Below are 14,203 nucleotides of genomic sequence, written 5' to 3' on the forward strand. Positions count from 1 at the left end.
CCCTGCGGGCCCCCCCCCCCCACATGCCCAGCTGAGCCGCACAATCATCAGAGGCTGGTTTTTTAAGTTTTAAAAGCATTTTTTCTACAACCTCTTCAGCCAAAAAAATGCTTTTAAAAGTAAAAAAAAAAAAAAAAAGCCTGATCATCACACGCCTCAGCTGGGATGTCAGAGGCTTTTAAAAAGCCAAAGTGGTTGTAGAAAAAAAATGCCTTTAAAAGACTCTAACAATCCCAGCTGAATTGCTTGATTGTCAGAGGCTTCTAAAAGCATTTTTTTCTGCAAGATTGTAGAATCTTTAAAAGTTAAAAAAAAAAAAAAGTTGGCCACGCCCACCCAGTCACATTATCCCCACCAAGCCATGCCCACAAAATAAGCCCACAGAACCGGTAGTAAAAATTTTTTGATTTCACCCTTGGGGTAGCCAGCAGGGAAGCCTGCAAATGAGGATCACATGGTTGCAGGGTGCTTGGTGACTCATCATAAGTATCCAGATTGCAGTAATGTGACCATGATTGCAATCATGGAGCCACTGCATTGGCTACAAATTTAGAGGCAGGCTGTAAGTCCTTTTAGCGCTGTCATAATTTCAAATGGTTGCTAAACTAATCGTAAGTCAAGGACTACCTGTAAGTCATTTTGTATGGAATTGTTTTCAGGTGACAAGAAGAAAGTAGCTAACTTGAGCAATTTAATGCCGCCAAATCTTTCTTACTGTTTTTAATATATTTAATAGGTGCAGAAGAAAACACTCTAAACCAATTCACTGATGAAGCTCGATCGTTAGTGACTCTTGCTGAATCTTTGTTTCAAATTGCTGTTTTTGAACTTGTAACAGGCCAAATTCTGATTAAGCATTTGGAGCTAATTATAAAATATAAGAGACAATTCATAAGTAAGTCTCTTTCACTTATACAAATGGGGAGAGGGATAAATTGTATTTATTTATTTATTTATTATTACTGGTTCAATTTATATGCCGCCCTTCTCCAGAGACTCAGGGCAGCTTACAATGCGTTAAGCAATAGCCTTCATACTTTTGTATATACCTGCTTAGTAGGGCTTTTGGCCCCCCCTAAACTGTGTTCTTTTTTATACAAAGTCAGTTTATTGCCCCCACAATCCGGGTCCTCATTTTACCTACCTCGAAAGGATGGAAGGCTAAGTCAACCTGGAGCCTGTTGAGATTCGAACTTGCAGTAATTGCAGGCAGCTGATGCTACTTAACAGCACTTTAGTTTGCTGCGCTACCAAGGCTCTTTTTAAATGTAGTTTAATTACATACTTGGGTTTTATGAAATCATAAATCACCAGGACAATAAAGAAATGCATATTTTGTTTTTACTGTCACCTTAGAGACAGTACTGCATTCTATCCTCTGCACCATGGTGGCTCAGTGGTTAGAATGCAGTACTGCAGGCTACTTTTGCTGATTGCCAACTGCCAGCATTTTCGCAGTTCGATCTTGACTAGCTCATGGTTGACTCAGCCTTCCATCCTTCCGAGGCCGGTAAAATGAGGACTCAGATTGTTGCGGGCAATATGCTGACTCTGTAAATTGCTCAGAGGGTGCTGGAAAGCACTGTGAAGCGGTATATAAGTCTACATGCTATTGCTAGATTAGAGTTCCCAACCTTTCAGGCTTTGCGGACCAGCGGGGTAGGGGATGGTTCCGTGTGAACAGCCAGCAAGCATGCATGCACTTGCAGGCCACTTGTGCAAATGGAGCTGTGTGAGTTTATATACCACTTCACACCAGAAAGGGACCTTGTGTGGTGATCTAGCGGTGTGTGTGTGGGGGTACTCCCTAAAGAGGTGCATTTAGCTCCCATTCAGTACTTGGAAGATAGTAAGCTCTTCTTTGTTAGCTATTTTAATTATTGATTTTACCTTAGGTTTTTTATTTTAATTAAATTTTTGCTATGTTTTCTACTTTCCATTTTTGTTGGTCTTGTAAATCAGGGAGTGTTAGAATAAGCCTAATGTCATGGTATTTGTTTAAAAATCCATTAAATAAATAATTGGAGCCATTCTGTTTTTCTTGAACTGTTAAGTGAATTGTAGTACCATTATTCTTGTAGATGTGAAAAAATATAAGGGGGTTGGGAAAGTATGCAGGAATGTTAGAAATAAAGAACCTGGAGATAAGATTTCATTAATACAGGTAGTCCTCAACTTAGTATCACAATTGAGCCCAAAATTTCTGTTCCTAAGTGAAACATTTGTTGACCAAAGTGACCCAAAGGTGCTTTTTCAAGAGGCAATTGGATTTTTTTGGTTTTTCCTTGAAGATATCTCGCTTCTCATCCAAGAAGCTTCTTCAGCTGAATGATGAGAAGCGAAACGTCTTTGAGGAAAAACCAAAATAGTCCAGTTGCCTCTTGAAAAAGCACCTTTGGGACAACCATGAGCTGGATGCCGGAGAACCTACATAGGTATTTGTTAAGTGAATTTTGCCCCATTTTATGACCTTCCTTACCACAATTGTTAAGTGAATCACTGCAGTTGTTAAGTTAGTAACACGGTTGTTAAGTGAATCTGGCTTCCCTATTGACTTTGCTTGTCAGAAGGTCGTAAAAGGGGATCACATGACCCTGTGACAGTGCAACTGTCATAAATACGAGTTGCCAAGTGCCTGAATTTTAATCATGTGACCATGGGGATGTTGCAATGGTTGTAAATGTGAAATATGGTCATGAGTGCCTTTTTCCAGTGGCATTGTAACTTCGAACAGTCACTAAATGAATTATTATAAGTCAAGGACTACCTGTAGTTTGTTTATTTGCACTTCAGCCCAGGCTACAAAATGGGGCTGGGGGGATTTACTTTATGCTTTCAGACTTCTGTGTAATCCTTCCTTCCTCCCTCTCTCCCTCCCTCCCTCCTTCCGAGGAGATTGACTGATTAGCTATATTAGCTAATGAGCTGCGGTGGCACAGTGGTTAGAATGTAGTACTGCAGTCTACTTCTGCTGCCTGCCGGCTGCCTGCAATTTGGCAGTTTAATTCTCACCGGTTCAGCTTTCCATTCTTCTGAGTTTGGTAAAATGAGGACCCGGATTGTTGGGGGCAATATTCTGGCTGTAAACTGCTTAGAGGGGGTGTAAAGCACTGTGAAGCGGTATATAAGTCTAAGTACGATTGCTACTGCTATTATATATAAGTTTGTTATATTAGAGTGGCTCTACTCTTCATTTCAGAAGTATTATTCTTGTACCCCTTACTATACTGTATGTATGTTGGGCTCCTTGGGGCCTCTAGTTGATACCCATTTTTTAAAAATCATGAAACCACTGAATGTATGGGCAAATTGGAATAGGAAATGGTCTGTGTATGAAATGGCCTCAGATTGAACTTGTTTAGAAAAAAGACATATTACTCCAATGCCTCTAGAATCTCCTTTCAAAGAATACTAAATATTACACATTGATAGTGTTTTGGCATTTTAGAACTTCAGGATTATTGCTGTTGTGATTATATGGAATATATGTTTATCTGTTGTCTGGATGGGTTTAATATTTATATTATTAAAGATTTTTGACTATGCACTGTCTGATGAATTATTTAATCTGCTGGTGTAATATATGTATGTATGTATGTATGTATGTATGTATATATAAAATTCCCAATTTTGATTACAGAATGCACAGAACAATCACTCTCAAATGAATTACTTGGAGGACTGAAATTAGAAAAAGTTGTAGATCTGAGACGACAGGAAATATTGCATGTCAAAAGGGAGCAAAAATATTTGGGAGTCCTCTTGGATATGTTGAGGAAGGTTCAGTGCTACTTAAAAGGTATATTTTTTAAAAATGACAATAATTGTAAAATCGGTGCTTATAGTTTCTTCTGCAAATTATTATCTGATACTTCTTTGCCATATTGTTAATATCCTCCAAAAATAGAACTTGAATATATGGAAGGATGAATGGGAAAGCAACTGAAAATTCTAACCCGAGAGAAATGGAATAATGCAGATATGAAAACACATACTCTTTAGATTGGTGCTCTAAAATGAATATTTAGGTAGATTATATCAAATGCTTAAATGAACTGAAAATTACTATGCTCCAACTTATATTTCTCCCCCTTTTTAAAGTGGATTTAACTGAAGTGGAACAACAGCAGATCGGAAATCTGGCAGAGAAAACTTTGGATGATGTTGGGAAAGTGAGAGAACCCACTTCATGCAGTGATGATGGAATAGAGACATATCTCGATTTGAGTGAAGATCTGAAACATGTATCTAAAGTTGTGTGTGATTTTAAAGATAGCCACATTTTCCTGCATTGCTGGGAGCAGGCAGCCAAGAAGCTGATGGACAACATGGAGGATTCAGACACCGAAGAAATTCTAGATATGGAGTATGTGCATGATCGCTTATTTGATCCTTGTTACAAGGAGTTCCAAAGGATTTATGACAGCTTGAAATTGGGAGACCTCACATTTGCTGAAGTGAATGTTCTCTTCAAAGATTTTAATAATGATTATGAAGAACTCAGAAGGGATTTCAAAATTATGTGCAAACTGCAGACTCGAGATAATGGAGCATGGATAGATGAACGGATCCAGCAGATCCAACAGTACCACGAACTGGATTTGGCATTGGACTCTGCTAAAGTTATTGACAAAGTCAAGGACGTTTTGAAACTTTCTGGTGATTTCAGTGTCCTGCAACAATTGCTGAACTTAGTAAGTACATCTCTTTAACTCGCCATTCAAAAGACAGTCCAGTAACCTAAGAGATTTTGCATAGTTTCAGTCTCATAAAGTTATAAAAGTGTGGTATAAATAGTGGCTACATACTCCCACTCCCCTTGAGCTGTTGGAAATTACAAACCTCTGCTGTATTCCTATATTTTCTAAAAGGAATGATATTTGGGTGTGGGGGGGAAGGTCAGTTCTGTGAATCTCTTAACACCAGAGGGATAAATAAAAAAAAAAATTGTGGAACAAAAGGGGGGATTTGTGTATTCTCAACATGCAATATTTTTATTCCATGTAATTTATTCTTCAGACACGTGAATTCGAGGCCTTTCAAGAAGAAACACTTTCTTCTATGAGCTCTTCATTGATGCATGCTAAGAAGCTGCTGCAAGATATTACTAAAGAACGTCGCCTGTGCCTCGAAGAGCTGGCAATTAGGAAGGAGTTTGTTCACTGGGTCAAGGAGGCTTTGGAAGGTAAAATTGATATATCTCTGTTGTTTCCCCAGGGAAAGCTTTAACTATACCTTATGTTGGATCGAGCTGTTGTATCCTCCACTCTTGTTTATCAAGTTGGAATCTGCAGGAAGACACGTGGACAGAGAAAACAAAGTTTAATGAAAGCTTTATTTATCTTTTCGAATATTTTCTTCCTCTTTTCTCCATCTGATATTTTGTTACTTCTAGGCTTTCTCTCCTTTGGATTTTTCATTTGCATGTACAATGAGGAACATCTACTTGAATGTGTATTTCCTTTCCCTACTGTTGCCTATCCAGTGATAGAGCATGAATTAAACCTTGACAAATAGAACATTTAGATGCACAATCATGTGTAATCAAACAAAGTCACACATCTGCTGTTGTGAATAAATACTGTAGGAAAAGGTAAAGGTTAAGGAAATGTTTTCCCTTCAAATTCCTATGTAGGAGGAGACCAGGTATGAGGCAATGACACCTGTAGCTTATGGGTCCTTGCCCTGCCAGAATGAGGAACTGGCTTTTAAAGAAGGAGTTAGGCTTCCATAGTATCATTGAGGACTCAATCAAATGCAGACGTATTGTATCACAAGGCTGAAAGAATGGAAAGAGAAGGAGAAGAGTGAGCAGAACAAAGACCAGAAGTTTGGGAAGTACAATGGAGAACAAGAGGCCATTCGTGATGTTAGCAACAGAAAGATCAATGTTGGGGGTGGGCAGACAGACATTAAATGATGTGATGATAGGATCATTACAGGAGCCAGCAGCAGATTAATACTGGGTGGTAGCTATTAGACAATGGGAGTGTTGATGTAGCCAGCTGATGAAGCTGAGGAGATGCCAACATGAGCCCAAGATTGGCATCCAGGAAGGGGCTCCCTAAGCACCAGCCATTGGAGCTTGAGATGTTGTGAGATACTCTGGAGAATCCCAGAGTACTGGTAACAACCAGACGGGCCAGTAGGTATGATGTAGCAACCTAGGAAAAATGCCCACTTTTCAAAACTTCTATCCAGCCACAAAGCCAATAACCTGCTCTCAACCCAAAATCTAACTGCAGCAATACAATACTAACTAGGTGAGCAGAAAACTCTGTTGAGTTGGCCGATAATGGAATAAAGACAATGGAAGAGTAAGGTGTATCGAAGACATTGTAAGAAAGATGGAACTAAGACACAGGATAAACCAAGATATAAAGGTCATAATTACATGAATGCTGGGAAAGAGTAAGAAAGACTTACAACCACAGTTTGATTAGTGACAGTTCGAAGTTTCAATGGCATTGAAAAAAGTGACACGGCCATTTTTAACACTTTTACAAGTGTTTGTACAGTATATTTCACGTTGACAGGCCTTTTTCAATAGTTGATCTTGTGAATTTTCATTCTTGTAAAGAATTAAGGAAGGGGGCCTAAGATGACCTTGTTCTCTGTCGTGCTGGCTCTTCACCTTGTATTCATGCAGACACCAAAGCAAAATAGTTTGTGCTTTGCTTTAGAAATAAAAAGGAAAAGGCAAGGGTCAGTTTGATTTCCTTAAGAAAACTCCCACAGGAGAGGTATAGGCTGCAGATGGGTTAGTATCAGTATCAGACCACTTTACTACCATAGTGATGGGTTAAAACACCCATCACTATGGGGTGAGGATACTGGGGAAAAGAATTTGAATAATGGAGGAGCTGGTTGGCAGGTAAAGATGCTATGATGGCTAAAATGGCTGTTGAATCCGGACTGTGATTTATTGGCTTCAGGTTGGTTAATAAGCTTGAAATAGACTGAGGGAGATGGGGAATGTGCTAGATGACCCTGGGGTGTGCCTGAGAATGAAGATAAATGAAATAAAATGATACCTGCTAGGGAATAACCATCCCAGTCATCTGTCATTTCATCAGCCTGAAAGTGAATGGGACATAGTAATCCCTGGGAACTTCTGCCTGCAAATCAATTTAGGAAGCCCTTTTCTTGAACCTAGAGAGGTAAAAGAGTGGAACTAGTAATCATAAGATGGATGAGGTAGATGTTCATCACCCTCAAGCTTCTTATGAAAGTGAGAAACAGCTGTATCTATATAAGTGCATTGCTGCCTTTTAATTTTTTTTAATATGGCAGAAAAGTAATTATTTATAGGCCTATAATGCTACTCCAATTGAAATTTATTACAAGTTCTTACACACTTTATTTACATAAATCAAGCTAAAATGTAAATTTAAGGCATAAATAATGATTCAAAATACGAGCAGAGAAAAATAAATAAACCCCTACATTAATTAAACTCCAAATTACAATCACACTTGTTTTCCATTATTTTCTTATTTAAATCTGAACTTGCTATTTTATCTAGTTTAATCATCATAATAATGATAGAACCTCTGGATCATTTGCCTTGCTTTATGTGGAGAAAAAATCTAATGTTTTAGGGAACTTTGGAATGTTCTATTTCTCCTCTACAATGTCCCAACAATTTTATATTAGTTAATTCTCTATTTAGAAGCAAAACCATTTAAAGTTCAGAGGACTAATTTCTAAAAATTGTTGAATCGCACCTGGAACAAAGTAGCCAATGTGGAATGAAAGGTTTCCAGTATTCTCCAAAATGCTGGTTTTTCACATCTCTATTTATTATGATTGCACTGCATGGATTTTTGTATAAACAAACAAAAGAAAAGCAATTATAAGCCATCCTAGAAAGCACTGCAATATATCCAGGGAAGCCTTTCATAGAACATAAATTTCCTTTTAGCTCACAGAATGCTTTCTTCCTTTCCATTAGACAAAAATGAGCTGAAAGTGTTTGTGGAGCTGGCTTCAATATCTGCAGGAGAGAATGACATGGATGTGGACCGTGTGGCTTGTTTCCATGATGCTGTGTTTGGCTACTCTTCCCTGCTGTATGATTTAAAGCGAGAGGCAGGATTTAAGGAATTCATGAAGTGTTTGGAGAATATATGGAAAGCTCTGGAAAGTGATCGCAACCTCCGCGCAAAGCTGGTAATTACTGTAGCAGTCTTGTATCTTTCCATTACTCCCCTTTAAATGGCTGTGCATTTGATAAAGATGCTTAATGCTTATAGCCTATTAGTTCATTAAAGATGAGATGTAGTAAAAATACTCTTTGAACCTGAATATCTACATACCACATACGTGCTCTGCATTCAAAGAGAAACATGGAACTACGTTTTGCCACATGAAGTCCAGTTTGCATACAGTATTATGTCAATTGGTGATTTTAGTGAAATTAAATTTAGGTGACATGTGTTTGAAAGCCCAGAAGACAGTGGGGTAGAAATTTTAGAATGTCCTGCTTAAATTGTGTCTATTTTACCTGGGAAATATACAGGCTAATGGGAATATTCCTTGTCATATCTTCTCCCTGCAGTGTGATTCTGCAAGATACTTGGATTGGTTAAAAACTATCAAAGAGAGTCATGGCTCTGTGGAGTTGTCATCTATATCCTTGGCAACCAGCATCAATGAGAAAGGAATTTACAGAATTAGGGCCCCAGTAGAAGGACAGAAGGTGAGACATTACTTAAAAATGATTCCCAAACATGCCTGTTTTTTCTTCTTTTCCGCTAATTTCCACAAAACTAATTTTAAATGTACTTTATGCCTTTGATTTGTTTGCCTCTACTGTTGGAAGTTATGCTACCAAACTCTTGGTAGCATAAAATGAAATAAGGATTAAACACTGAAATACAGTAAAATACAAAAAGAATATTGCATTAAATAGCCTGCTTGTAATGAAAAAGAGTTAGCCCCCCACCAAAAAAAGAGTGGTACTCATGCAGTTTTCATCACCACTAAAATTAAATAAAATTTAAAATTGCATTTCAACTATATTACAATCACTTTTAAGCATACTTGCTAATAAATTGCTTTCTTTATGAGTGTCTGATGTTTACTGAATTAATACATTTTAAAAATAGCCAGTCTTCATTATGTATATATTTATTTTTTGTTGTAAGGTTTGCCTGGACACTGTTCTGGACCTGACAATCCAAGAAAGTCATGGGGACCAAGAGAAGATTCGGCAGTATTCTCTGGAAGAGCTTCAAGAACTGATGAACAAGTTGATGCTGATGTCCGGAAAAGAAGAACAAAGCGCACAAGTGGAGAAATTTTCTGAAGTAAGCTTCCTGTTGTATTTTCCTCCACGTTCCAAATTATTGTTATTGAGATGCATGTGAGGGAGAGGAATGAACGTCCGGCTCCTGCTTTTTTCTTCGTGCTTCCTTCTAGATTGTATTGATAATGTTCCATTTTGAGGAAAGTATCACAATACCTGGATATTGCCAGCCAAAGTCCATAATGAAATCCACATCTTGCTAAATCAGTAAATTTCGTATTTTGGTATTTTTGTGTCTTTATTGAGAGTCAGTGAGATTTTAACATTCTTCAGAACAAAGTTACTGAAACCTGTTAAATTTGTTGATTTACTGTATTTTCGGTGTATAAGATGCACCTTAATTTTGGGGGAGGAAAACAAGGAAAAAAGTATTTTACCTCTGCCTACCAACATTTAAGGTGGCGCCACCCTCCTCCTCCTCCTGCAAGTGAGAGGTGCAGGGACTACTCACTTTCCCCCAAAGAGACCCCTCGCATGCTCTGGGGGGAGGGACAGAGCACAGCCTGAGGAAGAAACCTCTTCGGGATGGTCTGCCGGGGGGGGGGGGGATCCACCCAGCAGCTTCGGGGAACAAGGCAGGTGCCACGATTTGCGGCTGGTCACCCCCCGGTGCACATTGCAGGGGAACTGGCCGCCACCTGAAGCGCAACTCTTGAGAATTGTATTGGGGAATCCGGGCAGAGATGGCTGGAAAGGAGGAACGCTTCCCTTTAGGGGCTCCCATTCAGCTCAGCTTGGCTCCTGGGGGCAGAGAGGGTTTAGGTGGCGGCGGCTCCTCACATATTGCTGGGGAGTGAAGTCAGCGCGGCCAGAGGGGTGACCAGCCGCAAATCGTGGCACCCGCCTTGTTCCCCAAAGCTGCTGGGCGGGTCCCCCCCCCCAATCGTCCCGAAGAGGGAGGGTTGTTCCTCAGGCTGTGCCCTGACCCAGATCCCTGCCACCTGGAACTGGCCGAAAATGGCCAAAGGGTGGGGGCCAGTGGGTCGGCCGGGCTACATTCGGCGTATAAGACGCACCCAGATTTTCACCCCCTTTTGAAGGGTAAAAAAGTGCGTCTTTTACACCGAAAAATACGGTAAACCATTTTTATTCTTGAATTGTCATGTGTCTGTGACATTGTACCAGATAATATAAGGGCACACCTTGAAACAACAACAAAAAAGGCAACTCCTGTAGTCTTAACAGCCTGATACTGATTAAAAGGAATTGATGATTTTAGATTAGCGTTTAGCATTTAAAATAGATACCTTTTGTATGTGTTTAAAGATTATTGCCATACATACATACATACATGCAAACATGCTAACATGCATACATCTCTTATCAGACTTTTGGATGGTAAAGCACATAGACACCCAATTTGTAATCATTTCTAGCAATACTAAAATTGTTTTATTGCTACTACAAATATTCAGTATTGTAATATCACAATGATCCCACTCATAGTCAGACATGGGCCTATATCTTATTTTTCTGGCCCTTTCCTGGATCTCTCGTATTTCCACAGCTCTATACTCACATATCTCCCCCCCCCATCAATAGCAGAAATTATACTTTTAATGGTTCCCCATAGCTTATTTATGAGCTTATTGGTTAGAGCATAGAATGGGCAGGACTTGGGAGCTGCACAGAAAAAGCCTATGGATTTCATATCTGTATTCCAAATAATCAAAAGTTGATTGAGGCTACATTAGGCATTTGCCAGGATACATACATTGTATAGGCTGTTTAATAATTATTTGGATTCGATATAACTCTTGTGTTTTTGTATGTATTCTTCGCTCAGGTGTTTTCTAGCGTTCAGAGATTCGCATTGTCCTTCATGAACCTTTATTCTGCTGGAAACATGCTTTTCCGAAACTGGATTGCTAACATATATTGCTCACCTGAGAGTCCGTATTGCATTAAAATGAACTTTAATTTAAATTCTATCCGTGGCTTTTGTGGAAGTGGAAATGTGGAAGACATTCTGCCAGCCATGTGTAGGAAGATGGAGAGTTTTCTGGAGAGGTGGAATCAGTTCATGTCTGAGAAGCGATCCCAGTATTTTTATTTGAATTATTACATGGCTCACCAGGTTGTATATTTATGCAAGGAGCTTGGTTCACAGAATCCCAGTGAGTCTGCCTTAATGATGCTGTCCTTCATAAAACACAGCTGCAGTAGACAAGATATTGAAGAAGTCTCCAAACGAGTGATATCTGAAATACCAAATAGTTTTGATGTAACATATGAACTCCAGGCAAGTAGAAGAGAGTTGACTGAACACCTGGAGGAAATCTGGGGGTCCTACATGGAGAACATGGGCTTATTTCTTCCAGACTGCTTTGATATTGAAACTCTGGGTAGATTCCTATCTAATTTGGCAAATTTGGAGAAAAGGAGTGTTGTGCGAGTATTACCACAAGGTCTTCATACTAGGCAGCCCAACCTCATTCTCTGCCCTCGCTCTGAAATTTTGGTTTCCACAATTTCCATCTACATGAACAGTCCAGAAGAGATGCTACCCTCTTACGATGAAGTTCTATTGTGTACACCACAAACTAGCTATGAGCAAGTGGAATTGTTTATGAGGCGATGCCTTACTCCAAACAATAAAGAGAAGAAGATTTATACCTTACTCTTTGCAGATGAGTTGAGTTACGATGTTAGCTATAAGTTAGAGGAACTATACCAAAACCTTCATTTAAAACATAGCAGTGATTATCATTTAGTGATATTCTGCAACTGTGAGAGAGAACACTGCTATATCCCATCTGTTTTTAGTAATTTCATCATTCACATGACCCCACTTCGGCCCCTAAAAGACATTCAAAGTTACCTTGGGAAGCATTACAAAGCCACGGAGCTTGGAAATCCATCAACTTCCATCTTCAAGAATAACATGTGTGTTGGGATTGTATCTTCTGAAAGAGCTGGAATGGGTGAGAAAACCAAGTTCAAACAATCTCCCATCTTGGAAATATAATCATAGTTTAACAAGCAAAGAATGAGCCATATTAGAGTAATAGTTAATAATTAATATTAATCAGGGTTCTTTATAAGAAATCTGTTTCAAATTATGTACTACTATGTTAATAGTACAGTACTAGCAGTTTATGGTTAAGTGGTGCTATAGTTAATTGGAATTGTCATTTTAATTAACATGTAACGTTCTAATCTTGCTCACTACACTGGAGAACTAGAGGAAAAGAGGACTACATAAAAGTGACTTAGATTAGAATTTATTCATATTATTTATATTATTTATTTATTTATATATCTCTATCTATCCATCTTTCTTTCCTTCCTTCCTTCCTTCCTTCCTTCCTTCCTTCCTTCCTTCCTTCCTTCCTTCCTTCCTTCCTTCCTTCCTTCCTTCCTTCCTTCTTTCTTTCTTTCTTTCTTTCTTTCTTTCTTTCTTTTCTTTCTTTCTTTCTTTCTTTCTTTCTTTCTTTCTTTCTTTCTTTCTTTCTTTCTTTCTTTCTCTGAATTTATTACAGCTGCCCAAATCCAAAGGACTCGGGGCAGTAGAAGTTGAGGAAGTAAATGTTTGTGGACTTTTTGGCCTATTGAGCAAGCACTTTCTTTGCAAGCGTATGTTTTTAAAGCCTTTAAAACATACCTTTTAAAGAATAAAAGCCTGTGCTTTTATTCACAATAAAGAAAGGGGGAAAAAAAGGAAACATCTTGTTCCTTTAAAAAAAGCTCAGAAAAGAAATCAGAATCTCCAGGTTCAATTCCCCTTAGCACTATTTTACTGCCCCACCACAGTTTATTTTTGATCTTTATTTTTAACTGGTGTTCCCTATATTTTTTATATTAGTTGCTACTGTGTCTTATATTTTTTTGAACCCTGAAATAAGCGCTTGTCTTTATTGCCGTGTGCTCAAAAGCCCAATTGGGCTTATTATCAGGGGATGTCTTATTTTGGGGGAAACAGGGTAGGCATTTGTATAGATCGGGGGGTGTTTAAAATCAAGGCCTGGGGGCCAGATCTGGCCCACGGGTTGCTTAGATTTGGCCTGCAGGGCCGCCCTGAAATCAGCAAAGGACAGGACTGCGGTACCTTTGCCATCAAAAGTGGAGGCCATCACAGTTGAAAACAGAACTCGCAAGGGCTGCGTGCGGCCCTCCCAGGCTCCGTTTTTGCTGGCAGAGGGTTGTAGGAGGCCGTTGCAGCTGGAAACAGCTTGGGAGCCCATTTTCACTGGCAGAGCACTTGAACCACGCCTACTCTGGCCACACCCCCCCCCCCCCAAGGTCAAACACATCCATAATGCGGCCCTCAATTAAATTGAGTTTGAAACCCCTGGTATAGAGTATGTGAGTTCTCAGTCCCAAATGAATTAGGTATTTTATTTTTGTTTTTCCTGCTAATATCTTAAATGCTGTTTTTTTTGTTAAAAACTATAGGAAAATCTCTCTATATAAAGAGGATGCATCAGAAAATGGAAGCGCAATTGCAAGGACACAGAGTTCATTTAAGAACTATTCGGCTGATTGATCCCCATGTGAACGAAAGAAAAATCATGAACTCTCTGTTTCAACTCCTGGACCAAAAGTACCAGAAACGACCTATGATTGTGCATTTTGATATTACTTCTTCTGTGAGTATGTCACAGTTTTGATTGAGGAAATTTTCTTTTTTTCCAAAACATCTTTTTGTGAGAAGATATGCTTATATTTAGAGGAGGAGCATCCCTGTTTATTTGTATGGTCCTTATGTTTCTGTATCCTTCTAGGTTCAGACTGGAATTTCGGAATTTTTGTTCAAGCTGTTCATCTTACGGTATCTGGAAGATGCAGATGGGAAAATCTGGCTTCGGAAACAGTGCCACCTCTATGTTGCAGAAATTCTGCAACCATCCCCCTTACAAAAAAACCAAAGAGGATCTGTAAGTACACCAGAGG

General features: G+C 39.1%; 1 protein-coding gene across 1 annotated transcript in view; it reads left to right on the forward strand.

The window, feature by feature from the left end:
• RNF213 (ring finger protein 213) overlaps positions 1-14,203 on the forward strand; it is a 115,439-nt gene that overhangs the window by 38,771 nt on the left and 62,465 nt on the right. The window contains exons 17-26 of the mRNA XM_070937687.1: positions 737-895; positions 3,641-3,799; positions 4,102-4,694; positions 5,020-5,185; positions 7,955-8,172; positions 8,561-8,701; positions 9,150-9,311; positions 11,097-12,234; positions 13,706-13,899; positions 14,035-14,187. Coding sequence (XP_070793788.1) covers positions 737-895; positions 3,641-3,799; positions 4,102-4,694; positions 5,020-5,185; positions 7,955-8,172; positions 8,561-8,701; positions 9,150-9,311; positions 11,097-12,234; positions 13,706-13,899; positions 14,035-14,187 — 3,083 coding nt within the window. The remainder of the gene's footprint in view (positions 1-736; positions 896-3,640; positions 3,800-4,101; positions 4,695-5,019; positions 5,186-7,954; positions 8,173-8,560; positions 8,702-9,149; positions 9,312-11,096; positions 12,235-13,705; positions 13,900-14,034; positions 14,188-14,203) is intronic.

This window comes from Pituophis catenifer, unplaced genomic scaffold, assembly GCF_029215685.1.
Source record: "Pituophis catenifer annectens isolate HBS135680 unplaced genomic scaffold, rPitCat1.0.hap2 SCAF_2, whole genome shotgun sequence".
NCBI classification, from domain to species: Eukaryota; Metazoa; Chordata; class Lepidosauria; order Squamata; family Colubridae; genus Pituophis; species Pituophis catenifer.